Source organism: Rhinolophus sinicus, linkage group LG11 (assembly GCF_036562045.2).
Source record: "Rhinolophus sinicus isolate RSC01 linkage group LG11, ASM3656204v1, whole genome shotgun sequence".
NCBI lineage: Eukaryota > Metazoa > Chordata > Mammalia > Chiroptera > Rhinolophidae > Rhinolophus > Rhinolophus sinicus.
The window spans coordinates 60,106,511-60,125,733 of NC_133760.1; the positions used below are offsets into that span (position 1 = coordinate 60,106,511).

The 19,223-nt window shown below is 38.2% G+C and overlaps 1 protein-coding gene across 3 annotated transcripts in view; it reads right to left on the reverse strand.

Moving 5' to 3' along the window:
• UBN2 (ubinuclein 2) overlaps positions 1–18,985 on the reverse strand; it is an 81,341-nt gene extending 62,356 nt beyond the window's left edge. For all 3 annotated transcript variants that reach the window (XM_019750359.2, XM_019750346.2, XM_019750352.2), the window contains exons 1-3: positions 18,264–18,985; positions 13,436–13,534; positions 3,150–3,251 (exon numbers count right to left, since the gene is read on the reverse strand). In XM_019750359.2, coding sequence (XP_019605918.1) covers positions 3,150–3,251; positions 13,436–13,534; positions 18,264–18,743 — 681 coding nt within the window. In that variant the 5' untranslated portion in view covers positions 18,744–18,985. The remainder of the gene's footprint in view (positions 1–3,149; positions 3,252–13,435; positions 13,535–18,263) is intronic.
• Between the last annotated feature and the right edge of the window lie 238 nt (positions 18,986–19,223).

A 19,223-nucleotide genomic window follows, 5' to 3' on the forward strand; every position in this document is an offset into this window, starting at 1 on the left:
CCAGGCAGTGTGGACGTTCTCAACATCTGCCTTCTTCAGCGTTCTGCTGAGCTTTCCCTACCAGGACACTGTTCAGTACAACAAACTCTTTATGCATATTTAATTTGTCCTTTTAAGTAGAATGTGTTTAGGAGGCAATGAGCACTGAACTTGAGAATCAGAAGGCTTGGGTTTAGGTCCTTTGCCAATGACGAGCTATTGTGACCCAGAACAAATCACTTAACATCAATACTGTGAGGCTGTAAAACAGTAAAATTATTTCACAAAGTCGTAGTGAAATTTTAAAATACAACCTAAATAAAAGTGTTACTCATGCCTGGTATTATTATTTATTAATAATAAAAAAAATTTTCTTTCCATCTTTTTAAATCTCAGCAGTATTTAAGTGTAAGCCTACGACTAATCTTCAAAAGCATTTAATTTCAGTTATTTACAGCAGTTAGTACATGATTCTGAAAATTAATTGTAACCAGATTATTGCCACTATCAAATAATATACGAACAGTAAGAGCCCACTGGCAATGTAATCAATGAAAGAACAGAGAATCATTTGGTTGAATCATAATTGTTTTATGTCTGAATTATCTCATAAAAAGAAGCAAATAATCTGTTAAGGAAGACAATACAAGATTATTTTGCAAGTCAATAAACCTGAATTTTAGTTCAATTTCTTATAAAACAGTGACATACCTTGTCCTATATATATCAGCAACTAATTGTGTAACTTTTATACAACTTATACCTACAGAATTCATCCTTATTCAATAAAGCTGTGGCTTTCAAATTTTCTTCACCACAACCCAAGCAGAAAATACATTACACATCAAAACCCAGAGTACATATACACACACATACATATGCACATAACAAAAATCACACAATCTACCAGTGATTCACTATGATAGTTCCTATTCTATCTCATTTTCTTTAAAAATGCTGTCCACACTCTCTAAGTTGATATATAATCCAATTATGGTTTGCAAAAGTCAGTTTGAAAAATCTTTATTCTGAATGCTACAAAAGAAGATATTTAAAATGCTATTTATGAAAGGCTACATATTGTACGATTCCAACTATATGACATTCTGGAAAAGGCAAAACTATGTTGATGGTAAAAGGATTGGTCGTTGCCAAAGGATAGGGAGAGAGGAACAGGCAGAGCAGTTTTTCGGGGCAGTAAAACTATTCTGTATGGTATTATAATGGTGGATACACGCCATCATATATTTGTCAAAACCCACAGAATGCACACCACCAAGAGTGAGCCCTAAAGTAAATTATGGACTTTGGGGAACGCTGACAATGGGGGAAGCTGTGCATGTGTGGGGACAGGGAGTAGATGGCATTATCCCTGTACCTTCTGCTCAATTTTGCTGTGAACCTAAAACTGCTCTAAAAAACTTCAGTTTATTAATGAGAAAAATGCTATTTATGTAAGCCTCAGTACATGCAATGCCCATTTATATATATGGCTAAGTTCTTTCTTGGTTTATTTAGAATTCAAAATCCAATTTACGTAAGTTAACACTAATACTAATGATTTACATATTCTTTATGCTTTTCAGCATGTCATTATCTTATTTGAGTCTCAGAGTAATTCTGCTGGGCAAGCCAAACAGCAGAGAAAAGTTGGTGCTGTTAAAACAGTCCATGGCTTATTAGAAACTTTGACCGAGTCAGATCTAGAATCGAGGATTTTTGACTTCAGTTCCAAATCAAGTTCAAGACTCTTCAAAATATGCCATGCCCTAACCTACTGATTGACCACCTTTTCAGTAACAGGAAGACCCCTCTACTCAAATGGTCATTGTCAGTATTTTACTTCTGACAGGACCAGGCTGCCTGGGATGGTAAACCAGTTTATGTCAGGATACGAGAACATCTCAGAAGTATGACAGGGTATCCAGTAGGCCTCATGCTGGGAGTTACTTCCTGTCACTCTCCTACCACCATATGCCTTGTCATCCTCTATAAAACCAAACACTGTAGTAAAAGGAAAAAGACTAATCTGTGAATAGTATAATACCATGTTTCCCCAAAAATAAGACCTGGTCGGACAATCAGCTCTGATGCACCTTTTGGAGCAAAAATTAATACTGTAAGACCTGGTCTTATTTTACTATAAGTAAAATATAATATTAAAATATTATAATGTAATATCATAAGACCTGGTCTTATTTTACTATAAGACCGGGTCTTACATAATATAATATAATATAATATAATATAATATAATATAATATAATATAATATAATAAATATAATATAATATAATATAATATAATATAATATAATATAATATAATAAATATAATATTTGTATAAGACCCGGTCTTATATTAATTTTTGCTCCAAAAGACGCATTAGAGCTGATTATCTGGCTAGGTCTTATTTTCGGGGAAACACGGTAGTCACCTTCGCGTCACTTTCTGTATAGCCTACGTAATCACCGCATGATAAAGAGACTATTACAATCCTAGCATTTAGAGAAGTGCACTGAGAAGCATGTGAGAACATGTATGTGTACCTTACCTACCCCAAAACACAACATGTCCTCCTTCACTTGCTAGGTGATCAATGGACTGCCACAGTCCTTAAAGGCTCTCTTGAATTCCTCTTCCTCTTGTAAGAGAAAGAGGATTCCAGGGGAAAACTGTAGGACTCGATCAAGACACACTGTGAAAAGGCTGGCATTTAATCACCACCATTGTAGTGAGTCTTGGCAGCAATAAGAAAATGTAAGCACATTTTAAAGATGTCTGCCAAATTAATTCCAACCCATTAGTTCCGATCTTTAAAATCAAATGATTCTTATCTGGAAGTCATTTCAAAACACATCTGGCCCCAGTTTGGGAATATCAACAAAAATTCAAGATGTAAATACCCTTTGATCAAAAATTTCCACTGCTAGAAATTTATCCTACACATGTATTTACACTCTATGATTAATATTTACTCAAGTACACAAAGATAAATGTACACAGATGCTCAATTATTTGTAAGTGCATAAAACTGGAAACAATTTAGATGTACATCAATAGGGGATTAGTTTGTAAAAACATTCACTGAACTATTTTATTTACTTTACCCTTGACTTGAACTATCCCAAACAAACAAGAATTACTGCTATATTAAAGATACATTACTCACAGCCTCTGAGTTATCAATAAATGGATCTGTCTCATCATAGCCAAAGCCTATATCAATTAAATCTTGTAGCCGATCCTTCCGGTGTTTACGGGGTTTCCCACCCTGCAAAGAACAGATATGTTAGATTGATTCAGTATTCATGCTATTTCCATAAAGTTAAAAAATACATACTGGCAGAATCCCAAATACTTTCTGTAGACAATCCCCTCTCCAGGAGGTTGAATCTAAGTTCCCCCAATACCTTGAATGGAAGTTGGGCTTAGGAACTTGCTCCCAAAGAGCAGAGATTGAAGAGGAGCCCAAGTAACCTTACAGTGAAAAACCTGGCCAGGCGATCAAGGTTAACATCAACAGTCATAAGTCATGTTGACAGAATGTATCCTTGATATCAAGTGATAAAAATGGTACTTTACCTTTGTGGTCTTTCTCTTAAAAGCCTATAACCCCAGTTATAGATTAACAATAAGAAAAAAAAATCACGACAAATTAAACCATGAGAAAAACATTTAACGGAGGGACAGTCTATAAATAACTGACCAGTATTCCTCAAAGCTGTCAAAATGATCAAAAAGAAAATCTGAAAAACTGTCACAGTCTTGATGAGCCTAAGAAGCCATAATGACTAAATGTGATGTGGTATCCTGGGTGGGCTCCAGGAATTAAAAAAGAACCTTGGGGGGGACTAGTAAAATCTGAAGATAGTGTGGAGTTTAACTAATAGTAATGTACCAATGCTGGTTTGTTAGATGTAAAAAACGTACTGCAGAAATGTACGAAGTTCTAGGGGACAGTGGGTGAGGACTAGATAGGAACTCTGCATTATCTCTGCAACTTTTCTGAAAATCCAAACTATTTTTATTGTTTAAAATGTCACAGAACTATATACATAGACACACAAGAAAATGAAACATGAGTACACGCAAAAACTGATAAAATCTGAATAAGGTCTCAGTCTAGTTATTAATTGTATTGTGTGATGCATACATAACTATATTTATGTAAAAGATACTACCCCTGGGAGAAATTGGGCGGTGGGTATGAAGGATCTCTTTAAAATATATTTGCAGTTTCTTGTGAGTCTATACTTCGTTTTAAAGCTTTTTTTAAAAAAAACCAAAACAAAACAAAAACAACAAGAACCAGTTCGTGTAGATTCCACTTTTCATGTCACTTTTTTAAACTCTGGCTAAATACAATATAAAGAACTCATTCTATCTCAGGTATAAAACGTTACATGCATTCTGAAGGTTATACACTATAAGCTTGTTATAAGTAGTTTAAGTGGGCAGGAAGCTAAAATTATTGTGAAAATACTAAAACAAGTATTTAGTTCAGTCTCCAACACTTATTTTAGATATCCACATTTACTTACTCAAATTTAACTATACTTTCTAAGCATCTTTCTAATAAATACTTTGCCAACTTGATTTGTAATACGGCCCTTACATGAAAGCAAATTTCTGCATCTTATTTTCATGCAAAGAAATAGTGACTTTCCCCAGTGTTTGATGGAAAAAATTGTTATGCTGGACTTACTGAGAGGTGTCTCCAACGTGATGCCATCCCTTTCTAAGTAATTTGCAAAGGTAATTCTGACTAAATGCTACGTTTGTATTAGATGTTTAAAAATCTACCCCCATAAGCTATGACTCCACTGTATGCTTTTCAGTGGACAAAACAACACTATTACTATCCCATCACAACCAAGAGAGTGGTGTGAGATAAAGTGGTGATTCCCCTATTTTTAGATTTTACAAGTTAGATAAATTTCAAAAACAATTCTGGAGACCAACATGGGGTGGCAACCATTTCATTTTGCTAAATAAGGTCACTAAGGCCATAATCTCAGAATGAGGACAATTCTCAAGAACTACTAGTTGGCAACCTTAACCACACATACAGACACGTGTGTGGTATATACACAGACACATACATCTACGCACAACATACAGGCATGCTTAAATGCAATGCGTATATTTTTTCCATTTGCCAGGTCTGCAAACTGTTACCTTTACACTACATTATAGAATTACAGTGAGAATCAGAAGTCAGAGGAAGGAAAGAGGTATTGCTAGGATAGGAGGTACTCTCTTGAGAAAGTCACACACAGGCAGTTACGTACCTGAGGGACTGTTTCGCCACCCCCCAAAAGAGAGAGCGCTCTCAGAAGAATACAAAAACCAATGAAGAGGACTAGCCTTGTCACAGATTAAATATATTTAAAGTTATAGGAGTTAAATAGATATGGCAGGAATATAAGAATACACAGCAATGTTCAGAAACCGAGCCCTGTATATAAGATTTAACGTGAAAAAGGCAGCATTACAACTCAATGGAGTGCAATTAATAAATCAAATCAATGGAATTAAAGTAAGATACCAATTTCATCTATCAAATTATAAACCTTAAAATTCTGATAAGGTGGAGAAGAAACAGGACTGCTCAAACACTGCTAATGAAAGTATACCAATAAAACTCTTCCGGAAAGCAATCTGAAAACATCTGCCAAGAAATTTTGCCATACCCTTATATTTTCTTTGTTTGCCTCTTCCATGTTTCCCAAACTTTCTATGAAGTATTAATGTTATAACGGAAATATCCTAAAATAATTTTTAAAACTCTTCATCACATTTGACCCAATACTACTAAGTTACATAGCTTATTTTGAACCACTGCTTAGATTCAACAGTATCTGCTAAGAACTTATGCTATAGAAAGCAATGTATTAAACATCAGAAGGGATTAAAATTTAATGAAAAGTCCTGTCTTCAAAGAACCTAAAACAAGATAATGTACTCACCTGAGCACCTACCAAGGGCAGCCTTCATGGATTTTATAGTATTATGGAAAGGCAAAAGATTAAACAAATAATTACAATAGTGTGAAACGGCAGAAAGAAAAATGTAGTGTATTGAGACTTTTTTAACAGAGGACCTTATCAAGGCTTTCCTGAGATATTTATGCCCAGACAAGGATGAGTGGAGGTAATCACTTGCAAAGGCCACTGAAAGGATAAAAATAAGGAAGTAACCTGACAAGATCAGCGCTTAACAAAATCACTCTGGCTATTGTGGGAAATGAACACAGTTGGGGAGGTGATCAGTTAGGAAGGAAAACAATGCAGAGATTTACAAGAAAGTCACAAATTATGGGAACATAAAATTATACTTAAGTACTAATCATGATGACGATAGCTACCCTTCACGGAGTGCTAACTGTGCATGAGCACTTATGCTAAGTACAACCGTCTATTATTTCATTTGACAAATGGCGAAAAACTAAAGCTTGGAAAGGACAAATAACTTGTCTAGGCTCACACAGAAAGGAACATCTAATCTTCAAATGCATGACTGTCTGACTCCAAACTTTCACCCCTCAAAACTTCTGTAAAAGAAGCTGTAGCACCTCTGGGGTCATACTTAAACTCAATACCAAAACTGAAACCGTGCCCCCACTGTCACTCGTCTCCAAATTAACTTCTCCCACTTGACATTCGCATTTGATTCATTCTATTTTTCTGCCTTAAAACTTCACTATTCACTAACATTTAAAAAGCTGATGATACCAAGTGTTAACGAGAATGGGGAGCAATTGAAACTCTTCTGCATGGCTGGTGGAAAATGACAGTCACTTTGGAAAACAGTTTGGCAGTTTCTTATAAACTAAACGGTACACCTACCAAATGACCTAACAATCCCTCTCTTATTATTCACTCAAGAGAAATGAAAATGTATGAGTATGTTCACACCAAGACTTGTATTCTAATATTCAGAGCAGCTTTATTCATAGCAGCCAAAAATTGCAAACAACCCAATTAATGCCCATTGTCTGGTGAGTGGATAAATTGTGGTACATCCACACAATGGATTACTACAAAGCAACAAAAAGGAAGGAACTACTGATACATGAACACATGGATGAATTTCAGAAGCATTAGCTAAAGAAGCCAGACACAAAAGACTGTAAGATTCCATTTACAGGACATGCTAGAAAAAGCAAAAAAAAATCCCCCCAACCTATAGTGACAGGAGGTAGGTCAGAGGTTGCCAGGGGTCAGTGCTGGAGGGAGAGGATTATCTGTAGAGAAATCAAAGGGAACTTTCTAGGTGATTACACTGTTCTGTATCATGATCGTGGAACTTTCTGGTGTGATGAAATTGTTCTATGTCATGACAGTGGTAGTAGATATAGCACTGCCTCTATTTGTCAAAACTCATCAAATTGCACACTTAAATGGATGAACTGCATTTATTTTAATTATATTTCAACAATGCTGATTTTTTAAAACCTCTCATGATTATTTCCACTTCAACTCCCGCCCCCCCAACAAATCTTTGTTCATATGTTTATTCTCATCTACAGCTTCCTTTCCCTTCCACGTTGCTATAATGCTGGCTATTGTTTTCCATGTAAATGGAATGACTGCTGATTAGCCTCTCCTTCCTCGTATTTACCCTTAATTTATCCTGTATAATGTCATCCAATTAGTATTTCCAAAATACCATTCATATCACCCACTGCTCAAAATGCTTTAGAAGCATCCTACCTATTGTAAGATAAATCCAAATCTCTTACTATGGTATTAATAAGATGTTTTCTACATGTTAACCCAAATTACCTTTCCAACTTTTTTCTTAAAATTTTCCAACTTGAACACTTTGACCCATTCAGTCTATCTATTTACACTCCCCAAACGCATTGCTATCTCATGCTTAGCAGTGTCCTCACGCTTTCCCCTTATCCGGAATAATCTCTTCCTCCTCTCTGAACTCTCCCACCTTCACAGCTCAGCCCAAGTTTTAAACCTTTTCTCCTTGATGCTTCCTACTTAAAATCACAATGATACTTTTCTGCTCTAACTTATTTTTTGGTCCAGGCACAACTAGCTGCCTGTAAGATTCACTTAGGGAAAACTGAAAACAAACCAAATAGGTTCTTTGTTATGAGCACAATCAGACATATGCAGAAGTACAAATAACACGTATAATTAGAGAGATTTAGGAACATTTAAGTCTAGTCAAGGTGATCAGTAGTTATCACACGAAACCATAGCTGTTGTTCATCGTTCTGAGTCCCTAATCTAACATATGCAGTAAGTGGTTAAATAAATAAATGTGAATCGTATCAACAATAGTAAACAAAATGGTTAAAGCTTTACTACATTATAATCGTACTACTCTGACCAAAATGCCTCTCAAAAAAGGATCTTACAAGTTTAAGATCTTTACCAAACACTGTATCAATTATAGCATCATAACAATGTTCCATGTTAACAGCCATTTTAAAACAACATGGTCAAGGAATAATAATATAGAAGGCAACAAAAGCAGTTTGCCAAATGTTATATATAGTTCAGGCTATTCACAGAAAAGGGAGCGTTAATGGTCACTAAGCAGGTGAAAGTGTTCAACCTGCTAAGCCTGGAGACAACATTAAAATAACAAGACACTGCTTTTTCCGCTATCATACAAACAGTGGGATCCCGATTATGAAAAACACAACACAGCAATGTATGTCAACAGACATATATAAAATGCTCAAAGAATCCCCGCAAGCAGACAACCATGGTTATTAACAATAGGAAAAGAATATAATTGGAGACAGTGGTGAAGGAAGACTGTGGCTCAATATGTATCATTTGAATTTGTTTTTAGTAACAGGAATGTGAATTTCTTTAAGAGCAAGAGAGCATATATGTAAGCACGCATGCATTTTTAAAAGCCCTGAAAGAAAAATCATCGAACTATGAACAGTGATTATGCCTGACAGTGGGCTTATAGAGGATTAGGTGATTTTTACTTTCTTCTCTCTGTTTGTCTGTATTTACACTTCCTTTTACAGTGAACAAAATCTTTGAAATATGGAAATGCTTACATACACATAGATCTCTGGGACAAGAAACAGTGTTACCTGTGAGGAGGAAACTAGTTGGCTGGGAATCAGGAGTAGGAAGATTTACTTTTCATCATCCGTATTACCTTTCGTATCTTTTGAATTTTTGTTAAGTACACATATGACCCACTCAAGAACTTTTATTTTCTTGGGTCTGGTCCACCAAACGTTCAACAGCGTTCAGTTATTGACACAGTCCCACGGTGGGGACAGAGCTTTGGATAACCTGTGTGTGACACATCCATGCCTGAGTGTCACACAGCAGGGTTACATTACACAGTCTTTGCTCTACCCTTTAATGGCTTTCTGCTAAAGCATTATTGTCAGGCCTTCACCAGAGAGGCCTCAGCGTGCAGTTTTCTTGCCTCAGTTGCCTTTTCCTCGCTTTCTGGCCTTACTGGAAAAACTTCTCCCCTGCCCGGCCTCCTGCCTTACACCCTCCTTGCCTGTCTTACGCCCCCCCACTTCTATTCCCTAACCTCTAGTTCTCTAGTTCCCCAGTTAGGCTAAAAGTCAGTGACATGCAAATGGCATAAACTGAAACCAAACTTTTGACAGTTGCCAAAAAGGCACAAACCAATTAATTCACAAATAGTAAAATTTCACCACAGGAGCTAAGGATAGACAGACATATAGATAGATAGATAGGCTTATTTTGAACTGCTCTCTTTCAGCAGCCTTAGCAAGAATACTCCCTGCAGCACAGTCTTACTTGATACATTTTCTCGACCTTTGCAGTTATTGATGTTAACAGTTTACACAATAGATACATCTTACAAAAATACAAACTATATTTTCCAAATTTAAACAAAAGCCTTGAATTTTGCTACACCTGAAATGAAGAAACCCCTTTAAGTTTATTCCCAGGGTATTACTTCACTATGACTCAGAAGAAAATTACTGAGTCATTAGTACCTGTTTAACTTGATAATCAGTGTTTCAAGCCAGTGCAGTCTGATTACCCTGTAACACTAAGCTGGAAAACATACAAACAAACAAGACGTTCCTACTACCGGACCCCCTATTGCCTCCAGGAAGTAAGAAACCTAATTAATACCCAACATCCATTGATCACCTATGGAAGATAGAGCAAGCATGACACTAATTGCTACGACTCCAGTCTTATAATTGAGAAGAAAATATCCCCTGGTTGTAAAGCTTCCCTATTTGTCCTACCCCGTCACAACCTAATCTCTCTCCATCCCCCTCTGCTGATTTTCTTAACCTAGAAAAGCATAGAGAGTTAAGCCAGTAGAAAGATAGCCAAGAGCTGACTTCACTGCACAGAAATAATATACCCAGATTTTTATAATCACCACTTATGGATAGAGGGTCTTCCTCCCAAACACCCTAAAACTGCTGGTTCTCAACTGTTCCTGAGGGGTTTAAAGAAGTTAAAGAGAATATTCAGCGCAAAGAGGCCAAGGAATTAAAAGGGCATGTCATGGCAAGTGATTACAATTGGTAACTGCAGTTAGAAACTATTGAGTTGAGATGTCTCTTGACCTTTTTAAGATCCCCCTTCAGTTTGCTTTAAAATGTTATTATGTTATGTTTTTACTGTATATATAATGTCATACTATTGTCGGTCTATAGAACCTAAGTACACTGTTATTTGTGCTTTGTAAGTAGAATTTATTTGGTGGTGGTGGTAACAAGTTTGTCCAAATTGCTTTACCCAAAGCCCTACCAAGTTGATCCTTAGGGACGAGACCCAACATAAGGCCAAAACCAACATGAAAACCATCCAAGGGAGATCCAAAAAAAGTGCTAACCCCTCAGCAAGTGTGAACAGTCAACTAATAATCTGAGTAACTGACAGAATTCTTAAAACTCCCAGAAAGAGGGCATGAACGCTTTCTAACATCCACTTGTATCAGTCCCGAGGACACTTTTAAACAATCCGTAATTATTTTAAGTATAAAAATATATATCCTTTTCGCTCAATTAAGTAGTAGTTACTGTGAAGAAGTCTGTCTTTGGAAATTACACAATTATTCTAAGATATTGCCATTCTTTAAAAACTGCCTGGACAAAATCAATTTTAAAAGCCACACCAAGAGAAAATCAACACATTTTGTGAATGTACTTTTTGAATTAAAACAATTTTAATTCCATTTGATCAACTGTTTTATTTAGACTACTCAGAATTACTTTAACAACATCAAATCTACCTTTATCCTTCCAAAATAAATACAAAACCATTATACTCTGAGAGTCCAAAACCACATAGAATTAAGCACCAAAGGTGGTATTCAAAGTCCACATAGTATAGTAGGTAGGTTTTAAGTCATAATGTGATTTCATAAATGCTAATAAACGCCTGACAGAATACATGTCTACCTATTCAGAGTCAGTCAGATTCAAATAGTCTTAACTGAGCCCCTGGTAGGCACCAGGTATTGTGCTAAGCACTTTTAGTTAGATTATTGAATTCATATCCAATTTTAGGATAGCATGATCTTTCAAGGTGGCTGGGGTGACAGGGTGAGAAAAAACAAAACTCTAAAAAAAATCTTACAACCATCCCAGGCTATCCTATGCCCTAGAAGGCTTAGAGACAAATCTATATCCATCAAAGCAAACCTCATTCCCTGCTCTAGTTTATGGCCTCAGAAAAAGCATACACAATCTAGGAACCACCTAAAAACGGTGTTGGAAACTAGGCTATTTAGCCTAAATATCTGGAGCCTTATAACTGGGAGTGAGGAAAGGAATGAGGGGCTTTATGTAAACTGCATCTTGCTTCCTTCCTACGGTAACCAAGATGAATTTGGAGCCTATAGAGTGGTAAAAATAGGACAGAATAGGGGAAAACAACACAAACCATTCCATACAGGGTGCTCCTTTTACAGTGCTTTTCAACTACCAGAGCTGTCTTCATGCTTCCACCCCGAGTAACTGCTACAGGAGAAGGCACACATCCTGTGTTCCATGGCCATCCTCCTCTTCTCCCGCAAGTGGCAGCTTGCTCCACTTCTAGCAATTCCCCTCCAGCACAAGCAACAGCTACGCATATGCAAGACCATAAAAAGCCCTTACACTTGCCCCTCAGGCCTTCCACCAACCACAGAATTCACCACTAACATCACTCATAGATCCAGCCACATCTCAATGCACCTTATCTTTGCCCAAATCTGGAAACCCCCAACTGAATTTAACTTGCTCAGTTCTCTGAAATGTCCTACAAACACATTCTCCTCCACAGTGGACGTGGCATATCCTCCCACGCGTACCACCAAACATTCTGCTCACAGCCGAGAAAAGGCAAAATGTAAAAGGAGACGGACTGAGGAAGTAAATATACTAGGAGATGAACAGTGAAGCCAGTACACCGAGGCCTCAAATGAGGGCTTGAGAACTGAATTTGGCCCACCGATGTATTTGGTTTGGCCCACTAGGTGTTCTAGTTAGCAATGAGTATTTAAATGAAAAAGATATTAGAGGAACTTAAGCCCAAGTTCCTGCAGAGCAAAGGGCTGGAACTGGCCCCTTTAGCTATGGCACGTGCTGTCCCGTCTGGGACAGTCGCCCACATTTATTGTCCATCTGGCCTGCTTCACTGATTGAGCAGCAAAAATCTTGGGACTTCTGAATCTGCTACTCCTGAACCACAGGACAGTGAACTATCGGTCAAAGAGATTTTTGTTCATTGTTTACAAGTGATCTTTTGTGAGAGCCTAGCACCGGACCAGGTATCTTCTCCCAGGTCACTTTTGGCCTGATGATCTTCTTAAAAGGTTGCAAATAATCTGCTGTGGTCTTTAAGACGACCACAACAGTTAAGAAGAATCAGTAAAAAGTGACCGAAGGACCAAAGGTAAAGACCATTTGGAATAGAATGCCTGAACTAGACGATCAAAATCAGTGGGGTAGTCAATTAACAGGTTAAAATCCCATAGATGTTTATGTTAAAAAGAAGTTATGACATGTACAGAGTAAGACACAGCTCTCCACAAGAGTGATATGTTAAGTGACTAAACAGCTTTTCACATTTACATAACATAGCACTTTCAATATGTCAAACGCTAACAATAAATTTTTTCATCTAATGTTGATAAAACCCTTGTGCTATAAAAGATGGCTAGGCAGATCTTATTTTCCCGTCACAGGTACCAAAGCATAAAAAAGCCAATAGCCTTCACTAAGTCACCCTAGTTAACAGGGCAAAGATGGGATCACAATCCAGTTGTGTTAACTCATAAATCCTTTGCTCCTTCCACAACAATACACTGCCACTACTGCCTCTCATCCACTGCTATCCTTCAAAGGGTAGAAAAGCTATTCCAGGTGTTACAGAGAAATGTGGTTCCACAGGAGACTGGAAGTATCCATCACAGAGAAAATAGGCCAATAGGATAAAGTTACCTACATGAACACTTTATTATACTCACATATTTCATTTCAAACTTCTTAGCCAACATTTCCACTTCTTGCCTCTCTTGACGCTCATCATTGAATGGGTCTTCTGTGGGAACAGGCTTCTTCTGATTCTAAGTGAATGGGGGAAAGAATAGAAGTATTAGTATTCATCCAGAGTTGAAGGTGTCCTTAAATTTAATGCAAATCAATTTTTCCAAATGTTAACAAATAAGTTAGAAGCACTAAAATGAGAAAGAAATGTTGGTTTGTACTAAAAAAAAAAATTACAATTTTAATGGATTCTTACACATTCTACAGTTCAAACTGCGTCCACCTGTAAAATGATCGCATGGTCACCCCATCCAAAATAAGGCCTAAAAACCCCAAGAAAATTAGGTTAAAAAAAAAAATCCCACTTATAGCTCGAGTTTGAGTTCTTCCTAAAAAGATTCCTACTTTGGTCAGGAAACGCTCCTAAAGGGATCTCTAGGTTATTAATTTAGAGTCAGCATTTCATCATCTGCCCTGAGTTATTACTAGACTATATGTAGCTGCTATAGCTTTCGGCTGAGGCCCAGCACCAAGCTCCACATTACCTACATCCTGTCAATGGAGATCCATTCCGGGAATACGTTCTACTTTCAAATAAAGCTAGAGAAGTGACATCGCTGCAAATAGATTACATTACATGGTTTACTTCTAGCAGGGGAGAGGGAGAGTTTCTTATAGAACTTGTGTTAAAAATACACACACACAGCTAGGATTCCACGTTTAGCATCTATTTACCAATACAAACAAAAAGATAAATCACATCCTTTACTCAAGTTTACTATTTTAGCAGACACATTTCATATATATGGAAAAAAGCGAAAACAAAACGATACAAGACAACTGATTAGAAAGTTAAATTTTTTTTTTTTAAAGGAAGGCTAGATGTTTTTACTGAAGTAGCATCTTCAAATAATTAAAAATGAAAGTATATTACAGCTGAAATACTGGATACAGATTTGGTTGACCCTGAAGGGCAAGGAAAAAAAATTCAGGAGAGACAAAGATTTGCACACTTTGGAATTGGGACACTTCACCCTGGATACAAAAGCTGAGATGTGATCAATCTAAAAAATATGACAGAAAAATATGGACAGAAGGAATACAAAACAATTCATCATACCTAGGGCACTAGCATAAAGGAATACTCCTTAAAGACTAAAGAAAATAATTTTAGAATCAATTTTAAAAGTTACTGTAACAGGTAATAAATGTACAGAATCCTTTATGCTAACAAGAGTTAACCAATGGAAAATATAAACATGACATAAAAGGAAATAAACTAGCAGGAACAGCCAGATAATGAAATAAGAAACACTAGGCATGTTCAGAATGTGGCCTTAACGTGAGATTAAAGTTAAGGACAGTGAGTAACCACCTGGCCTTGCCGTTGTCAACTGCGTCTGCATGTCACTTTGAGGTCCAATTACTAGGTCTTATACGTGCAAATAGAAACACATGGAGATACATTTTTAAATAAGAATCACCTTATGTGTCATTCTAAAATATTTCATGTAGACTTCACATAGCAATCAAAAGTAAATCTTTTATTTACTCGATAATGTCTAAAAATAAATTTACGAAAACTGACTCACTTTTCTTTCATTGTAAAGAAATAACCCCGTACCCACCATCAAGGCTCTACATAAGCTGTGTGCTTTTCAGGTGAAAAAAGGATCTGAAAAGTATTTTAAATATCAAATTTACCAATTGCCACCAAGCAAAATTGACACAGTAATTGTTTTTTGAGGTTAACTCATTAACACCATTTTCAGGAGCTCTTTCCCATACATAGTATCCAAAATAGGTCATGTGACAAGCAAGGAATAACACAGAATTCTGTAACAGTATGATAACATTAACACTATTATCATTTATTTTTCCTTTCATAGTAAAAGTTCAATGAATCATGTTCACAAATGTATGTTCTGTTTAACTGATTTTCTGGTTTACTAAGAGTTAAAAAAAAGAATTGCTTGTGTAAGAATTACTGCCGAAATGTATTTCTAAGCGGTACTATTTCCCTTTAGCCAGAAAAGGTGAACAAATTAATTTTTCAGGCTAGAGATGATTTAGGTGTCTCAGTCATCATCCCGAATCACCTCAATCAGGGCTCAATACTCTACAGATCTAACAAAGGTTAAAGGTTTAGCTAACCTGTGTCCTGACAACCTGGAAGGAGGTTTTGAATTTCGTATTTTGCCAACATATGCTTGTTTAAATGTGCTTTTTCTCATTAATAAAGATTATAGAAAAAATTCTGATTGCATTCAGTTAATCAGGGTTTTACTATTCATTTCGTATTTATGAAGGACAATGATTTAAATGTACCCCAATATAGATGGTGTTCACATGTAACAGGTTTTTTATATCTATACCTATCAAGGATCTGAAACTAAAATCTTATTCAGTGATAGATGGCTATTTCAAATTTTTAGAACGTTTTTCTCCTAATTTCACAAGATCTCTTTTCCTCCCCCTTCTCTTACCCTGCTATATGGTGTGCTGTTCAATGATAATAACTCAAAATTAAAGCTATTTTGAAAACATGATAACATCCCTAAAAATATTTGGACTCCCCCCGAGGGGCAAAAGAAACAAATTTGGGAATCGCCACTTTCCAGACCAATTCTAATGGCCACATTTTGCTTTTTGATGGTCTCTCTTCCTGGGATTTCCTTTTGTGGATCTATGACAACTCTATTTAGAAAGGTGTTTTCTATACTTATGTAATGAATATGTTCATTGGGGGTAATCATAGGAAAATCTGGCAAATCTTTATTGCAAAGATGCATTATATAAAAAATGGATTTGCTTTGTGGAATATGTCCATTGATATATGGCTAAATATACAATAAGAAAATTGAACTAATAAACGCCTAAATTGGTAGTTAAACTGAAAAATTAAATGGAATTATTCATCCTTCTCCTATTACATGAAACTAGTAGTTCTGATGTTATCAAGTTAACAAGGTAAAGTGTCAAAATTAACGTTTTTATAATTAAAAGATACATATCTATTGTTAATTTATCAATGCATGAATATTACAGCATATAGAGAGTCATAATAGAGGTCTTTGTATTTCTACTATGACTTTAATTTTAGCTCATTTTGGCAGATTCCTGTAAATTTAAGCTATATGAGTTAACTACAAGAATTTTTGTTTTACTAAAAATTGGTGATTATATGCATATAAGTATTAATAAAATCACATGTAACCACTCCATTAGCCTCCTCATTTGCAAAGTGGGGATAATGGTCCTTACCTCATGGAGCTCAAATGCACTAAACTCGATAAACCATACACCATACTCACAGCTGTGTCTAGCATATTCTAAGAACTCAGTAAATGTTAGCTATTGTTATGTATTTTTATCCAAACAGATGCTTTTCACCTGCAATTTATGAACTAGATTAGGGAGTAAAACTGCAAACCTACTTAGATTAGAAAATCAAATACAAATTATTTTAAAAATGCTCCAATCCAGCATTTTCAAAATTCTTTTGGGGATAAAAAAATGACATCACATTCATAAATAATAGGGGCACTAAAGTGCAAAATGTGACGTAGAAAAGACCAAAATGATCTCTACCTTTAATTCATTTTGGTTGACATCACTTAGTAATGATTTGACACACAACAGTATTTGTAAATTAATGATTAAAAGATTATCTGCAATAAAATAAACAAAATCTAGTGACAATAATATATTTTAAAATTAGGAGTCATTCATTTTAACTATAAAGATATTCAAGAATAAAAATAAAACAAGTAACTTCTGGAGTCCGTTAAACCTGTACTAAAGCAAAACCTAATAAAGAGCATAATCACTAAACAATGGAGGAAATTGATCTCATATTACTCTTACTCTATCTTTTCCCTTTTTAGTTTACTTCTGAAGATCACCAACCCACCAAACCTTTCTATTTCCATTGTTCACCAGTTCCACCAAAGGCATACCCATATCTTTTCAATAAAGTTTTTAAAAATTCAAAGCTGAGATTTTTTCCATCATTCTCTAAACATTACAATGGCCAAGTGCAACAACCTCCAACTCGCACCTATAAACTAATTATATGCACTCAAATAAGAATAGGATAGTAGGCGCCAAATGAAACAGGCGCGTCACCTTCCCAGTCAATTACAATATGAACAAATTCCGGAGAAAACAAAGCTAAAAAGGTTCACCAGCATCAAGAGAGAAAAATAAGTAACCAGATAACTAACACTTCACCTTCATTCCTCAAGTAGAATTCTTAGTCTGAAAATGTTTAGCTTACTCTTAAATCCCCTTCAATTAAGAATACTCCACGCTCACAAGCGCATCTCAACAGCCACAACGCATAACAAATAGTGACGAAGATGAGGATATTGGAGGGGGTTACACAATTTCCCCGCTTCAGAGTGGGGGGCGTGTCCCCCAAGGTTTTCTCTTCCTCTCTACTGGAAAGGACAGCTGTGGAGCTCCACACGGAAAACCCAACCACGCAACTTGCAGGGCCCGCTGATTTTGTGTGGGGGGCAGAAAGGAGGAAAACCTGAGGTTTCGAAAGGTGCAGAGGAAAACGTGCTCGGGGCAGCTACTGGAACGGGTGCACACGCGGGGGGAGGTCGGTGGAGCCGGGTGGGAGCTTTGGCCAACCCTGGGGAGCAGAGGAAAGCAGCACCAACCACCCGACCCCTTGCTCAACCCCTGCCCCTCCAGGGCGACCAGAGCTCAGGGTAGGCGTCAGATGGTGCAAACCACTGAGGACGGCGGACGGCTCCTAGACTCCCGGGGTCTGGGGGATGAGCGAGGAACCTTCTGTACCCGTTGTTCTCCGCACAGCAGCAGCTCCGGGTAACTGAACTCCACGCAGCTCTCGTCGGTGGGATCCTTGAGCACCAGCTCCAGGCGCACCGTCTCCCTCGGCGGCTTCTGCGGCGGCTCGACCCGGGGAGCGGACTCCCGCGGCGGAGGCGGCTGCAAGTGCAGCTGCGGGAGCGGCGGCGGCGGTGGCGGCGGCGGCTCCGGCCGCGGAGGCTCGCGCTGGAGCGACATGGGCGGTTCGGCGCGGCTGACCTCGCGCTGGGGGAGCGGCTTCTCGCGCGGCGGGGGCTGCGCGTCCGACCGGGGGGCAGCCTCCCGCGGGGCCGGCTGCTCCGACCGGGCCGGCTCACGGTGCGGCTGCGGCTCCAGCCGGGGAGGCTCGCGAGGGTACTCGGGCTCGCGTTCAGCCCCAGGGTACTCGGCCTCGCGCCGCCTCACCGGTGACAGGCTAATAAACGCTACTCTGCGCGGCTCCGCCATCCCCACTGTTCTGGCCCTCTGCCCTCGCTCGAGCCGGCGCTCGGTTGTACGCCGAGTTGTTTGCCTGCCCGCCCTTCCTTTTGCTCTCCTTCGCTTTTCTGCCCTCCACCACCCTCAGCCGTCTCCGCCGACGCCACCGTGAGTGCGGACCGTGCCCCCTTCCCCGCCACTATGTTCTGATGGGTTCCACCGCCATCGCCAGGGTCGCCGCAGCCGCCATGTTGGATCCCCCACATAAATAGAAGCTAGCCGCTGAGCGGGCGCATGCGCACACAGGAGACGCTCGCGTCCACCGTCGTGGCTGTGGCTCAGTTTTCCTCTTTTCCTCCCAACAGTCTGGGAGGCCAGACAGGTCAGCGGAAGTGACGTCATGGCAGGGCCGGTTTCCTTGGAAACGAAGACGCCGTCTGCACCCTTACTAAAAGGGAGGGGTTTGGGGGTTCCCGAGAAGCTTCCTCTTCGCACCCGGAACCCGGCGGC